This window comes from Hylobates moloch, unplaced genomic scaffold (assembly GCF_009828535.3).
Source record: "Hylobates moloch isolate HMO894 unplaced genomic scaffold, HMol_V3 SCAFFOLD_6, whole genome shotgun sequence".
In the NCBI taxonomy this organism is placed as follows: Eukaryota; Metazoa; Chordata; class Mammalia; order Primates; family Hylobatidae; genus Hylobates; species Hylobates moloch.
The window spans coordinates 109785306-109800865 of NW_026652281.1; the positions used below are offsets into that span (position 1 = coordinate 109785306).

The 15560-nt window shown below is 48.7% G+C and overlaps 1 protein-coding gene across 1 annotated transcript in view; it reads right to left on the reverse strand.

The window, feature by feature from the left end:
- Window positions 1–3890: 3890 nt before the first annotated feature.
- The window catches only part of PDPR (pyruvate dehydrogenase phosphatase regulatory subunit), a 50177-nt gene continuing 38507 nt past the window's right edge, over window positions 3891–15560 (reverse strand). Inside the window, exons 12-13 of the mRNA XM_058440383.1 lie at window positions 13086–13268; window positions 3891–10259 (exon numbers count right to left, since the gene is read on the reverse strand). Of these exons, the coding sequence (XP_058296366.1) occupies window positions 9855–10259; window positions 13086–13268 (588 nt within the window). The 3' untranslated portion in view covers window positions 3891–9854. The remainder of the gene's footprint in view (window positions 10260–13085; window positions 13269–15560) is intronic.

A 15560-nucleotide genomic window follows, 5' to 3' on the forward strand; every position in this document is an offset into this window, starting at 1 on the left:
AAAAAATTAGCCGGGCGTGGTGGCGGGCGCCTGTAGTCCCAGCTACTCGGAGAGGCTGAGGCAGGAGAATGGCGTGAACCCGGGAGGCGGAGCTTGCAGTGAGCCGAGATCGCGCCAGTCTTGAATTTCTGGGCTGAAGCGATCCTTTCACCTCAGCCTCCCAGGTAACTGGGACTATAGGCACATACCACTCTACCTGGCTAATTTTTTTGATTTTTGGTAGAGATGGGGTCTCCCTAAGTTGCCCAGGCTGGTCTTGAACTCCTGGGCTCAAGTGATCCTCCTGCCTTGGCCTCCCAAAGTACTGGGATTACAGGCGTTAGCCACCACGCCTGGCCTATTATTTTTTGAGACAGGGCCTTGATCTGTCACCCAGGCTGGAGTGCAGTGGCGCGATCACAGCTCATTGCAGTCTTGAACTTCTGGGCTGAAGCTATCCTTTCACCTCAGCCTCCCAGATAGGTGAGACTACAGGCACGCACCACTAAACCTGGCTAATTTTTTGATTTTTGGTAGAGACGGGGTCTCCCTAAGTTGCCCAGGCTGTCTTGAACTCCTGGGCTCAAGCAATCCTCCCACCTTGGCCTCCCAAAGTGTTGGGATTACAGGCATGAACCACCATGCCACTCTGGGTCAAGTATTTTATATTCATTAGTTGAGTTTCATAACAACTCTATAAAGTAGGCATCACTGTCCATTTTAAAACAAGTAAACAGAAGCCTAGGAAAGGTAACCACCCAAGGTCATACACCAAGGAAGAGGCAATGCTGGCATTCAGGCCCAGCCCAGTAAGCCCAAAGCCCCGTGCCCTTGACCCACCACAGCAATCTGGGATTCTGAGGGGCTTGAGTCAGGTGACACCCCAGATCTAAGCATCCGACAGTCCCTAACTGTGGAGCCTTTCATGAGAACAAGCCACTGGAGGGTAAGCACACGTCGCTCTTCTCAAGGGAGGGTGTACTAAAGGAGCCTCATTTCAGTCCCCCTGTGCCATGGAGGACACACCAGGTGAGCACCCTTGGGAGGGAGACGCATAGCCTGACTGGGGTGCTGATGGGTCCCAGCACTGGGCTCGCCACATGAACAGTTGTGTGAATCCAGGAGGCTCAAATCACGTGCCACAGCGCCACCTACTGGCCTGCGAGCAACACCATCGTCCTGTTGTAAAGTCGGCAAACAATCATTTAAAAATTTTCAGGCCGGGCACGGTGGCTCACGCCTGTAATCCCGGCACTTTGGGAGGCTGAGGTGGGCAGATCATGAGGTCAGAAGATCGAGACCATCCTGGCCAACATGGTGAAACCCCGTCTCTACTAAAAATACAAAAAATTAGCTGGGCGTGGTGGTGTGTGCCTGTAATCCCAGCTACTCAGGAGGCTGAGGCGGGAGAATCCCTTGAACCAGGGAGTCAGAGGTTGCAGTGAGCCGAGATCGTGCCATTGGACTCCAGCCTGGTGACAAAGCAAGACTCCATCTCAAAAAGAAAAAAAAAAAAAAAATCAAACGTTTAAAATCCTTACATTTTTTTTTTTTTTTTTTTTTGAGGCAGAGTTTCGCTCTTGTTGCCCAGGCTGGAGTGCAATGGCGTGATCTCGGCTCACTGCAACCTCCACCTCCTGAGTTCCAGCGATTGTCCTGCCTCAGCCTCCTGTGTAGCTGGGATTATAGGAATGAGCCACCACACCCGGCTAATTTTGTATTTTTAGTAGAGACAAAGTTTCTCCATGTTGGTCAGGCTGGTCTCGAATTCCCGACCTCAGGTGATCTGCCTGCCTCGGCCTCCCGAAGTGCTGAGATTACAGGCGTGAGCCACCGTGCCTGGCCTAAAATCCTTAAATCTTAAAAGGCATTTTAAAGATTTTGCCCTCCACTTTTTGCCCATTCATTTAACCATCTGTTAAACACCAAACACAACGTAAGGTGTTGGAGTTTGGGAGAATTCGAGTCCTTCTCAGAGGGACTTACAGAACCAGCAGGGTAGATAACCAAATAAAGACATATCAGAAACGGGTGTGTGAGGACCCCAAAGGGGGCCATTCTCTTGGGGAAGGAAAGGCTCCACTGTGGGATGATGGTGGTCTTGGGCTGAGCTTTTGAAAGACAGGAGGGGCCAGGCACAGTGGCTCACGCCTGTAATCCCAGCACTTTGGGAGGCTGAGGTGGGTGGATCACCTGAGGTCAGCAGTTCGAGACAAGCCTAACCAATGACCAACATAGTGAAACCTCGTCTCTACTAAAAATACAAAATTAGCCAGGCATGGTGGCACATGCCTGTAATCCCAGCTCCTCAGGAGTCTGAGGCAGAATTGCTTGAACCTGGGAGGTGGAGGTTGCGGTGAGCCGAGATCTCGCCACTGCACTCCAGCAGCCTGGGCAAGAAGAATGAAACTCCGTCTCAATCAATCAATCAATCAAATGAAAGACAGGAAGGCTCTGTCAGGATAACTTGGGGGAGTGGGGGTTCATGTGATCCCCAATTCGGGACTTTCCACAAGCACAGGGGACGGCTGCCAGGACACATTTTAGTGAGCAAATATGGGAGTGGGAAACCTCTCAGTGTGAGTGGAGAGCAGGATTCGAGGTGACATCCAGCTGTGGATGGGGTGCACGCACTTGGCTGCAGGCCCTGCATCACAGGCAGCACCGGCCGGAGCCCTGGGGCAGCGCGGGCCGCCACACCCTGGAGACCCTGGCTGGCCAGGCTAAGGACTGAGAGCTTTGTCTCATGACAAAGGGGAGTGCCTCGAGGGTTTCAAGGCAGTGAGTAAAGAGACCTGCTGTGTTTTACAAAGACGACCCTGTAGAGGGAGAGGGGATGACATGAGAAGCAGGAAAATTAGTAAGAGATTGTTCTTGAAGTCAGGGCTGACAACCCTCTCTGCCACAGCAGCAGTGGTGGGGACAGTGAGGTCCGAACAGAAGAGAGGCACTGAAGAGACAGACCCTTTGAGGCTGGGTGATGAGCAGGAGGTGGAGGGAGAGGCGAGTGGGCAGACCAGGTGAGTCCCAGGTTTCTGGTGCGGTTGACCATTCCTGGAACGGGAATAGAAGGGGCTGATTTAGAAGACAAGATGAAGAGATTGTTGTAAACATGTTAACCTATGAGATTCTCAAAAGTACAAATACTTAAAAAAAAAAAAAAAAAAACTACTCAAAAATTACTTGGGGCCAGGCACAGCGGCTCATGTCTGTAATCCCAGCACTTTGGGAGGCTAAGGCGGGTGGATCACTTGAGCTCAGTAGTTTGAGACCAGCCTGGCCAACCTGGCTAAACCCCATCTCTACAAAAATACAAAAATTAGCTGGGCATGGTGGCACATGCCTGTAATCTCAGCTACTCTGGAGGCTAAGGCAGGAAATCACTTGAACCTGGGAGTGGAGGTTGCAGTAAGTCGAGATCACACCACTGCACTCGTCTGGGTAACAGAGCAAGACTCTTGTCTCAAAAAAAAAAAAAAAAAAAATTAGTTGAACAGGTCAAGTCCAGGGACTAACTTGTGGATGGAAGCTGGTGTAGAAAAAGGGCACTGGCTGTTTCTCTCAGGGTTGTTTCCACAGGGTGAGAACACGACCCCCCTTGCTTTCCACACAAACCTGAGCGCACACGTGCCCACGTGGAACGTCAGGTGGCAGGTTCCTCCTATGAGGTCAGCTGTAGGCAGATGGCTGGTCGGAAGTTCAGGAGGCGGGAAGTTTTCCCCCCAGCCACTCCAGCGCTGCAGGGAGGGTAAGATAAACACCTACATCTTCTCTACCCGCATCCCCAAATCCTCCCTTACACTGTGGTACACACAGGGAGGTACACACACTCCTCTGCACACTGTTTATGCTTTGTGGTGGCAAACGCATTTAAGTCGCTACAGATGAAGAACATTTCACAAAGAGCAGTGTGAGAGTAGTTAAAATGTGTTTATTCATTTACAAACCTAGTAACACGTGAAGAAACTCAGTGGAAACCTTGCTTGGTGGAGACAGTGCACAGTGTTAGTGCCATATTCACAGGGGCAGAAATGCTCGGTCACCCTGTGCACCCAAAATCACCCAGGATCGCTAGAAAAGATCCCACTTACTGAAGTGCCTCGGATGTCTTCAGGGCCACATTGTAACTACACAGGAACAGGGAAGGTCTAAGCTGAACGGCACATTGACAAATACAAACGATGAGTCACAGGATTCTACCGTAGTTACAATGGCGTTTTTATACATCCCAAGTGTTGACCGGAGAGTAAAGTGTTAACTGAGCTGCTAGAAAACCCTTCACTGAAAGAGTTTTCTACCCCACGCCCATTGTTCTGAGGAAGGAGAGGCTATGTGGGGCGGATGGGAACCCACACACCAAGATGAACTCTTCTCTTTCTTCCAGTCTGCACCCACCATCTGACATTCTGGAGTGTAAGGCACTAGAACCTGGCTTAGAGAATAGCGGGGCTCTAAGCTCCAGTTCTTGGTGTCAAAGGAAATTCTGACATAGATCTTTTGAAAGAGATGCTAAAAAATCCTCCCTATCTCCTGTAATTTCTGTCTTTGACAGACAGGAAAATAAGAAGGCAGAAGATGGTCTGCAAAGGATAAAAACAGGTGCATCTAAGAAAGGGAAAAATGGCCCATGAAGAAATGTGTAACTCTCCAAGAGATGCCGACACTCTGCTCAGAGAAGTCAAGAACCATAAACAACTCTTGATGTTTCATGGACAAAGGGAAGGCAAAGGCATACAAAAATACTTAGTTGTCTTGAAAAAGAGTGTACTGGTAGTGATTGGGGCTGCAAAGGCGAGCCCTGTACTGACAATGGAGGAGCCTTACAACTCAGCACCTTGAAGTGTTGGCCCGAAGTGGTGGAGGGGAGGGAGGCGCTGACAGAGAGACCCATGGCTCACCACTTACTGCGTGTACACAGGGCCTGGGGCAAGCCTCACAAGTCTACCATTTCTTCCACTCAACTGTGCTTCTCCTGAATCTATGTGCCTGAAATGACATGTGCAAGGTGAACATTCTTTATACTGTGTTAATACTGCTTATATCAATGTTCGTGAGGGGTGTGTGGGCGATGGGGTGCAGCAGGAAAATTAGAACGGCAGGTGGTTCTTATTTATTATTAAGCACTGTTGACCAAACCTCTATCTTAGATTTTTTTTTTTTTGAGACAAGAGTCTCACTCTGGTACCCAGGCTGGAGTGCAGTGGTGCAATCTCGGCTCACTGCAACCTCTGCCTCCTGGGCTCAAGCGATTCTCCCACCTTGCTGGGCCTCCCAAAGTGCTGGCATTACAGGAGTGAGCGACCACACCCGGCCAACCAAACCTCTATCTTAGATGTTAAAGAAGACCCTTACTGACTACACTGGCCCAGAAGCAACAGAGATACAAAGCTGAATCTTGTAGCTAACCCCTGAAAGCAAGCCAACACAAATTCCTCCACCAGGCCAGTCTTCTAGGGCCAATACGGAGACCACGGGTCACAGAAGATTCCCTTCTATTTCAGGTTCTCAAAAAGTGGTGTAGACTCAGTCAAATCCCAGGAAATGAGTCAATATGCCAGAGACGACGCAGAGCGAGAAATGAAGGCTACGGGTCCTGTCTTCAGTGAAGCACTGAACGCTCTTGGAAAGCTCCCATCATTCTTGCATCGCTACTGCCACCAAGATGGTGGCAAGGGAGGAGGTTAACTTTCAAATGCATGCAACGGCAGGTAATATACTGTGGAAGCTGGAGGTTTATTTTTCATGTTTTAGTTACCTTCTTGGAAACAGCAGTCCAGGAAAGCAAGCAAGCAGGTAAAACTCCGGGTGTGCATGAGGAGACGATCCAAGGCCAGCGTGCCTCCCAATGAGAACCAAACAGGAGTGGCCAGGCTCCACTCCTGGGGCCACAGTAAAGCTGGGGTTTAATCACTGGGCTATGTGGTCTCTGGCCTAAATGAGATCTCTTCGATGTGGGGGGACAGGGATCCCTGGAAGAGCGTGAAAAATACAGTGGTCACTGTGCAGTTCTCTCTGCTGGAGCGTGTCCTGCCTTCATATGAGGTGCTGTGACAGCAACGCAAGGTGAAAGGAGATCAAATGGCCCAGCTCAGCAGTTAGTGTTTGTCCCTTTTTGCTCTTCAGAGTTCCTGAATGAGAGCTTTTCTGGCTTCAGTACCAATGATCACAGAAGGAACATCTTCCTGATGCAAGCTTAGATGGAAGTCAATGACCCCAGCAGTGCTAAGAACAGAAGTCACACATGGCCTGACAACGAAGGGGAGGTAATTAAGGACATTTCAAGGGAGGGGAAGGCCCAGGGAAAACTGGCAACCCTGGGTCTCCATCTATTTGAGGCCAATACACTTTGTGTTCCTAGGTTCGGATGGCATACACCGACGAGAAAGCAGAGACCATCCTCCATGGTGAGCACAAAATGCTATGAAAGGTAATTGCAGAGAGAACAAAGCACCCAACTCGGCAAAGCCAGGTCCAGTCACCCATTCACAAAAGTCCAAAAATCCTTCAAATCTCTAGGGACAGAAGACAAACAGGCTGCCCAGAATGAGCTGAGACACAAGGCAAACCCTTGGAAATGACACACGGATGAGGAGGCTTTGGTTGTCCCTCCTTATTCTTGCTGGATTTGCAACCACGGCTCTGGATCTGGGGCATCTACTGGCTTCCCCTGTTCACTTAAGAGGCCACTGCCTCTCGGGAGTCCAGAATGCTCCGATATCTGACACTGATGGTCAGGAAGTTATGCTGCCCTCTTCTCTTGACCAGCTAAGATACTTGGACACTAGACAGAGGCAAAGCAATTATGCCAGAAGCAGGGAAGAGTCAGTCATTCACTGTCAGATCTGTCCACTCAAAGAGCTCACATTAGACCAATTACAGAAAACCACCAGACTCACACTGCCTGTATTTGAATGAACCAGGAGAGACTTCAAGGATGAACTCTAAAGTGCTAGAAGAGAAATCTGTGTTTGGGGCACTCAATAAACAAGTGATGTCCTAGAAGATCAACACCCCGTCAGTCTTAGGAGTATGACCCTATTCATGGACAAGGTGTTTCAATGGACAGCCTGAGGGCTCACCCCCCCATCATCCTCTCCTAGCAAGACAAGCAGTCTGTTGCTCAGAGGGGGAAACTGACGTCACTTAACAGGAGGCCAGGACTTCTGGTTCTAGTTCAACAAACAGTGCATAATTTTGGACACAGCATCAGATTTCCTGACTTCTTAGAAAGGACAGCTAATTAAAAACGTGTCAATCTCTAGTAATTAGTTGGAGATTAACAAGGGCAGAAGAGAATCCAAGTCTTAAAACTCTATGTGGGATACACTTCTGATGAAGCTTCTATTTGACTAATATACTGTGATGATGGCACTATTCGATTTTAAACTATGGAGACAGCTTTTTTTTTTTTTTTTTTTTTTGAGACGGAGTGTTTCTCTGTCCCCCAGGCTGGAGTGCGGTGGCGCGATCTCGGCTCACCGCAACCTCCACCTCCTGGGTTCACGCCATTCTCTTGCCTCAGCCTCCCGAGTAGCTGGGACCACAGGCGCCCACCAACACGCCCGGCTAATTTTTTGGTATTTTTTAGTAGAGACAGGGTTTCACCGTGTTAGCCAGGATGGTCTCGATCTCCTGACCTCGTGATCCACCCGCCTCGGCCTCCCAAAGTGCTGGGATTACAGGCTTGAGCCACCGCGCCCAGCCTGGAGACAGCTTTTATTCTTTCGATTTGGATCCTGGTAAGTGGTGATACTGCTATGTAACAGTTAAAGCACAAATGTACTGCCATAGTTAAGGTTGAAGAGTTATGTCTATGTGTAACTAAATTCTTCTGGATTCAATTACAAATACGTTTTCCTTTACAAAGATGGCTTTGGAGGGGTGCAAATGCTACGTGTTTGGAAGAGCAGGGGAGGCCTGCAGCTCTCAGTCACCTGTCTCCATCTTTGGAGGTAAGTCTGCTCCCTGCTGGTAATGCCTGCATCTGCCCAAGGGCCTATTCCTCCTCTCCCAAGGCCTTCACAGCTGCTCTTCACTGGTTGGCCCTCCAGCTGGCAACACCTCTCCTCCTCTCTGCCTAGAGGCAGCATCTCTAGGCTAGTTAAGTACACACTGGCTCCAAGACAACTAGACCTCCAAACAGAATTCTAATCATATGCAACTTTAATAAGCCAACTAGAACCTTCCACAAAGGTGGACACTAAACTCAGTATTCACCAGGAGTGGTCTAGTTGGGGAAGTGGCAAGAAATGTCTAGAAGGAGCCAGCGTAAGTGTCTAAACAGAGATCCCAAAGAAACACCAGAGAAGGCAGACACCTGAGCATTTTAAGCTGCTCTAATGAAATGGAAGGATCTCCCTTAATACACTTACAGACCTATCAGAGCTAATGCTTCCAAGATACCCACACACCAAAGGCCACAGTTTTACTAACCAAAATGTCTTATAGCAGTTTTTTGCACTTAAAGTCAGATTAGGGCAGTTGATATGCAAGGGGAAAATGAAGCATTGAGGCTGGACAACAGTCCATGATATCTAAGTTTCACCTTGGGAAAACAGACACACTGCCTGAAAGCGCAGGGCACTCCTGGGCACCCACATTGTCTTCTGCTCCAGAGGATATGGAAGGGTGGGTGGAGGGAAACAAAGAGCCTGGGGGGAAAGAAGGAAAAGCAGTCTCTAGCCTTATGCAACGTACACCCCTTGGACTCAGAACTCTCAGTAGACTAATGTGGGTCACCTCTGTGTAGCTCTGCTCTGTGCTGAAGAGTCAAACCTGGAATTCCGGCAGCTCTCTGGAACTCAGCACAGCCCGCAAGGTTGAAAGGCTCAGGACAACACACCTGATCCCTTCCCCTCCCTATTCTAAAGGGAGAGAAATATGACTTAATGGGCCAACTGTGAAGGGGACAAGTGAGGCTGCCCTGACAAAGTCAAACGCACTGGGAGAAGGGGAGGGAGGGACGGCTGAACTTTGGACAGCTGAGAGAAAAGCAGCATTGTTTCCATAGCAGAACACTCAGCGTCACTGGTGGGGGACTTTCTGAGGTCAGACCCTTTTGACTGGGAAAAGCAACACACAAGGCAACATGGTTTTTCCCTTTCAGACACTGTGGCTTACTTGTTTACTCAACTAAGAAAGAAAAAGCAACCTTATTATAGAGATTAGCAAGAGATGAAGAAAATTATAGGGAGGCTGCCCTGGCCCAAAGGTCTGCTAATGGCTTCTGCAGGGAGGATGAGGATGGTGCTAGGTTAACTGCTTATCTCCACTACAGACCAGAGAACGTCCATGCGATGCCTCTCATCAGTGAGGTAGATGATCATCCTCTTGCCAGAGGTATCGAGTGCCAGCCCACAGCACAGCAGAATAGGAGAACGAGCTGCCGGGCTGCAGGCACGAGCTGCCCCTCAGGGCTGCATCCGACACACGGCAACCCCACCAGAACTAATAGGCTGCTCCAAGAAAATGGAACCCAAGGGAGAGGGACTTGTGCCCCGAGACCTGCACCACCCTGGCTTGCCCTGCTTTGAGATGCAGAATTTGAAAGCAGCTGTCACCATCACTCATGTCCCCAGTGGAGCTTGCTTCTGTCCTGCCTGTCAGACACACCTCCTGCCACCATGAGAAGCTGAGTGGGGGGTGGGAAGGGAAGAAGAGCCTGGAGTGAATATTAGGAGGAGGAGGTGGAAGGACAAGGAAGGCTGCAGAGCAAAAAAGTTTAAAGTAGGTCAAGTTCAAAATTATATCAAGGAGATAAGAGATGGGAGGCAAAGGCTCCAGAAGAGGAACGGAGGCGGAAGGAAGAGAAGCTCCAAGGTGACGCCCACTCTAGGACAAGATGATGGGGAGGAGGTGAGGCTGCCCTGGTGGCATCACTTCCCATGTAAGTCACTCAGCTCCATGTCATCCTTTCGGCGCTTCTGGGTGAAAAGGGAGGCGATGGGGTAGAGCTTGGCCTTGGCCTGGAAGCGGTATCCCGCGATGTCAATCTCATACTCTCCCCGGTTGATGAAATCTGCTGTCACCACCTGCTCTTCCCCCGTGTCCTCAGAAAAATTGTGCACAAAGCCCAGGCAAACGTGGCGCTCCAGGCTGTAGCTATAGGCACTGCTGGTGGTCTTGCCAACATACTGCCCATTCCGGTAAATAGGCTCTCCCCACCAAGGCCAAAGGTCTAGGTCTGTGTCATGGTCGTCCAGGATGAACATGGTGAGGCGTTTATACACTCCATTCTGCTTCTGCTGCAGGAGGGCGTCGCGACCAATGAAATCCATGCCCTAAGAAAGAAAGGAAACGCCGAGTCATCCAGTGACACTCAGACCCTTGGCACAGAAAGCAGCACCGTGGGAAGGGTCCCCTGGTGTCACTGCAATGGGGCACAGCCGCCTCCTCCCACGACCCTGCCAGCTTTTGGGAAACTCTGCGATTTCTACCATGTGAAAAACTGCATGTGAAATATAAAAGACCCCACGGTAATTTCTGTAACAACAGAGGTACACATTTTGTTTCCTATTTTATAAACATAAAGTCACAAGACCAGATAGAACAAAAACATTTAGGAAAAAAACTCACTCACTTAATAAAATACCTTATCAGTACAGTACTTTAGAAGAATGCTTTTATACTGGCCAGTCGTGGTGGCTCACGCCTTTAGCAGAGACGAGGCAAAACCTCGTCTCTACTAAAAATACAAAAATTAGCTGGGTGTGGTGGAGTGTGCCTATAGTTCTAGCTACTCAGGAGGCTGAGACAGGAAAATCGCTTGAACCTGGGAGGCAGAGGCTGCAGTGAGCCGAGATTGCACCACTGCAGTCCAGCCTTGGTGACACAGCAAAACTCTGTCTCAAAAAAAAAGAAGACTTTTTTATATAACCCCAACAAGACCATGCACATCTATGTTCAATGCATATACATGTATATATGCATATGTGCAACAAATAAGACTAGAATAAACTAATAACGGTGATTATGGCCAGGCACAGTGGCTCACGCCTGTAATCTCAGCACTTTGGGAGGCTGAGGCGGGGGGATCTCCTGAGGTCAGGAGTTCAAGACCAGCCTGACCAACTTGGAGAAACCCCATCCCTTCCCAAAAAAAGAAAAAATACAAAAATGCCTTCTCATGCTCAAGTGATTCTCCCACTTCAGCCTCCCAGGTAGCTGGTACCACAGATGCGCCACGACATCCACCTAATTTTTTATATTTTGGTAAAGACAAAAAAGACAAAAAATACAAAATTAGCTGAGTGGCTTCCAGCTACTCGGGAGACTGAGACAGGAGAATCACTTGAAGCCAGGAGGCAGAGATTGCGGTGAGCTGAGATCACGCCACTGCACTCCAGCCTGGGCAACAAGAACGAAACTCCGTCTCAAGAAAGAAAAAAAAAATAGTGATTACCTTTAAATAGACAAAATATGGGTGATTTTAATTTCCTTCTTTATATTTTCCAAAATGAGTTATTACCTTTTTTTTTTTGGAGATGGAGCCTTGCTCTGTCACCCAGGTGGGAGTACAGTGGCATGATCTCGGCTCACTGCAACCTCTGCCTCCCAGGTTCAGGCAATTCTCCTGCCTCAGCCTCCCGAGTAGCTGGGATTACAGGTGCCTATCACCATGCCCAACTAATTTTTATATTTTTAGCAGATACGAGGTTTCACCGTGTTGGCCAGGCTGGTCTCCAACTCGTGACCTCAGGTGATCCGCCCAAAACAAAAGAAACAAAAAAATCAGGCCGGGTGCGGTGTCTCACACCTGTAATCCCAGCACTTTGGGAGGCCGAGGAGGGTGGATCACCTGAGCTCAGGAGTTTGAGACCACCCTGGCCAATGTGGCAAAACTCTGTCTTTAACAAAATACAAAAAAATTAGCTGGGTGTGGTGGCGCGTCTGTGGTCCCAGCTACTTGGGAGGCTGAAGTGGGAGAATCACTTGAGCATGAGAGGGCATTGCAGTGAGCGAACATCGTGCCACTGCACTCCAACCTGGGTGACAGAATGAGACCCCGCCTCAAAATCAAAAACAAAAGAAAAAAACCACAAAAATTAGGCAGCTGACAGTAAGATGACTAGTTTGTACAAATATTCGTGGCATGTTAATGCATCACCATAATTAACTCAGAATAGCTTCCCAGAAAACACTCAGTCTTTTAGACAGCAGAACACTAGAAATAAGTGGGTTTTTTTGTTTGTTTGTTTTTCAATTGTAATTCAGAGACAAGGTCTTGCTGTATTGCCCAGGCTGAGCTCAAGTGATCCTCCTGCCTTGGCCTCCCAAAGTGCTAGGATAACAGTTGTGAGCCACCGCACCTGACCAAGTGTTGTCTATTTATTATGTTTTCTTTTTTTTTGGAGACAAGAGTCTTGCTCTGTCACACAGGCTGGAGTGCAGTGGTGCGATTTTGGCTCACTGCAACCTCTGCCTGTTAGGTTCAAGTGATTCTTCTGCCTCAGCCTCCTGAGTAGCTGGAACTACAGGGGCTGGCCACCACGCCCAGCTACTTTTTGTAAAATTTTTTTTTTTTTGAGACGGAGTCTCGCTCTGCCACCCAGGCTGGAGTGCAGTGGCGTGATCTCGGCTCACTGCAACCTCTGCCTCCCGGGTTCACGCCATTCTCCTGACTACAGGCGCCCGCCACCACACCCGCCTGATTTTTTGTATTTTTAGTAGAGACGGGGTTTCACTGTGTTAGCCAGGATGATCTCAATCTCCTGACCTTGTGATCCGCCCACCTCGGCCTCCCAAAGTGCTGGGATTACAGGCATGAGCCACCGTGCCCAGCCTACTTTTTATATTTTTAGTAGAGATGGGTTTCGCCATGTTGGCCAGACTGGTCTCGAACTCCTGACCTCAGGTGATGCACCTGTCTCAGCCTCCCAAAGTGCTGGGATTCAGGCGTGAGCCACCATTATTATGTTTTCATTTGAAGATATTTTATCCCATAAAGTTTTAATTCTCAGGACACTCTTGTCCTCATTTACCTGATGCTAACATCAAGGCCTCAATCTTTTTCCTCTTTTCCTGTCATATCAGTTCTTCTTCCTAGTCTAGTGCAGATTCACCACTCAGGATGCTGAGTGAAAGTGGAGTCTGGATAAACACAGTACCTTCTCTAATTTCACCCGAGACTCTCGTCCACATTCCAGGGGCGTGGTGAGGTTATTTATATCCTGACCCCAGAAGGCAAAAAACTTTTCAATTCGGAGACTGCGAAGAGCATAATACCCAGCATTCCGGATTCCATATTTCTGGCCAACACTCATCACTTCATTGTATACATGCAGGGCATACTATAGGAAGAAACAGAAAGTTCGTAAGCAGCAGACCTTCAGAATTAAGCACGGAGCATGTCTGGAAGCGCTGATGGCTCACACTATTAATGTGGACAAGAGAGGAGGCGTATAAAACTCCCAGGATGTCTCATCCTTGACATGCTCAGGGCACAGCCCAGGAGTGACGAGCTGGGGTCACCCCAGCCTGGACTTAAGCTCCATGACAACAGGATCCATGTCTTTTCACCTCTCTAAAATGTCTTGTGTGGTGATTCTAGCTTACAGCAATTCTTAAACAACAATTTATAGAAGCTCTCTCACCATTTGGTAAATGGCCAATCTCATCATCATTTCTAAAACAGCCCACTGACCCTCCACGGTCTTCATCTGATTCTGGCTTTGTTCTTTTGCTCCAATTTCCCAACCACTGTTATTCCCTCACGTGCTGGCCCAAGCTGTGAGGCCCAGCTCTCAGACGTTACTCGAGACGTGTGCACACATCGGATGACGGCGGGGGAGCCAGGAAGGCAGGGCTTGCCTGCTCATGTCCCACAGCATTCAGGTTCTCAAGCTGCTCTTTTCTTGGTTTCAGAAACATGTACATTATCAGATCACTGAACAGGTTTTCCAGACTGAAAGCAAATATTCGATCCCTGTCTGAACATACGCTGTTAAGTTTAAAGTCCAACAAAAATGAGACTACACTGTTTGCTTTGAAAACTGTAAAATGAAATCCAAAGCAAGACGTAGCAAAGAACCAGCTTCAGTGTTACTGCAGTTCTTTATCCTAGCACAGTATGTTTCTATAAACTGCACCACTGTAGCTGAACAGGCATCTACCAAACAGACCACTATGGTCAAGACAACTTTATTTATTTATTTATTTTTGAGAGAGAGTTTTGCTCTTTTGCCCAGGCTAGAGTGAAGTGGCGTGATCTCGGCTCACTGTAACCTCCACCTCCCGGGTTCAAGCGATTTTCCTGCCTCAGCCTCCCGAGTAGCTGGTACTATAGGTGCCCGCCGCCACACCTAGCTAATTTTTGTATTTTTAGTAGAGATGAGGTTTTGCCACGTTGACCAGGCTGCTCTCGAACTTCTGACCTCAGATGATTCGCCCGCCTTGGCCTCCCAAATTGCTGGAATTACAGGCATGAGCAACCGTGCTGGGAAAACAACTTGAAATGTGGAAAAAAGGAATCCAAGCTATTGCATGCAACACTCGCCTGTGCTATGTGTGTAAGGGAAACACCTGAATCAGCCAAGGTGGGTGCAGGAGACCCACAGAACGCGGCAGGACGAGGAGAATACACAGCTGGCATCTCCAGGGAACGTGGGACTCTCCCACCTCAAGCTCAATCCCTGGTCCTTTAGGTAAGAGGACGACCAAGGAAGAAAGATGTAACCAGGTGACTAGTATTGGGCCAGATCCAACTACGTGACCAATGTTGGGAAAATCAAAGAGAAGAGTGGGTCCCCACCATTTCCTCATTATTCGCACAAAATACCAGAGATTTAGCGTGAACAAAACAAGAATCTGCCATCTGCCCCCATGTTTTGGAAGACCTCTTCTCAGAGACAAACATAAGCTTCCTGGACAAAAGCCAGCTTATAAAGAACCCAAGCATGGCACAAATAATCTCTTAGACTCATGAAAAATCTTAAGAATGGGAACAGCCCAGGGAAATCAGAAAGCTGAAACCAAGGCCTCCAAGCAAGGACGAAGCTGCTAGAGCCATAGAGCCTCCCCTTCCTGATGAGGTTTGACCACAAGCACCCAGGTGACAACACCTGAACCACTGGGTGGCACTTCAGAATGAACCTGTCTGCACAGGCCAACCATGGCAGCTGCATCTGTTTAAATTCTTCCCAAGTCTTGAACAATCTCTTCATCTTCATATTGTTATAATACTTCTGAGTGTGGAAAAGCAGATGAAATTTCATGCGCTGATATTATCTCTGCTTTAATCATTTAAAAAGGGTTGGGCACAGTGACTCAAATAGTTAAAAGAGGGCCGGACACAGTGGCTCAAGCCGGTAATCCCAACACTTTGGGAGGCTGAGATGAGAGGATCATTTGAGGCTGGAGTTAGAGTCCAGCCTGGGCAACATACTGAGACTCTCAGAGCTACAAAAAATAAAAAATAGGCTGGGCGCAGTGCCTCACGCCTGTAATCCCAGCACTTTGGGAGGCTGAAGCAGGCGGATCACGAGGTCAGGCGATTGAGACCATCCTGGCCAACACGGTGAAACCCTGTCTCTATGAAAAATACAAAAAATTAGCCGAGTGTGGTGGCGTGCGCCTGTAGTCTC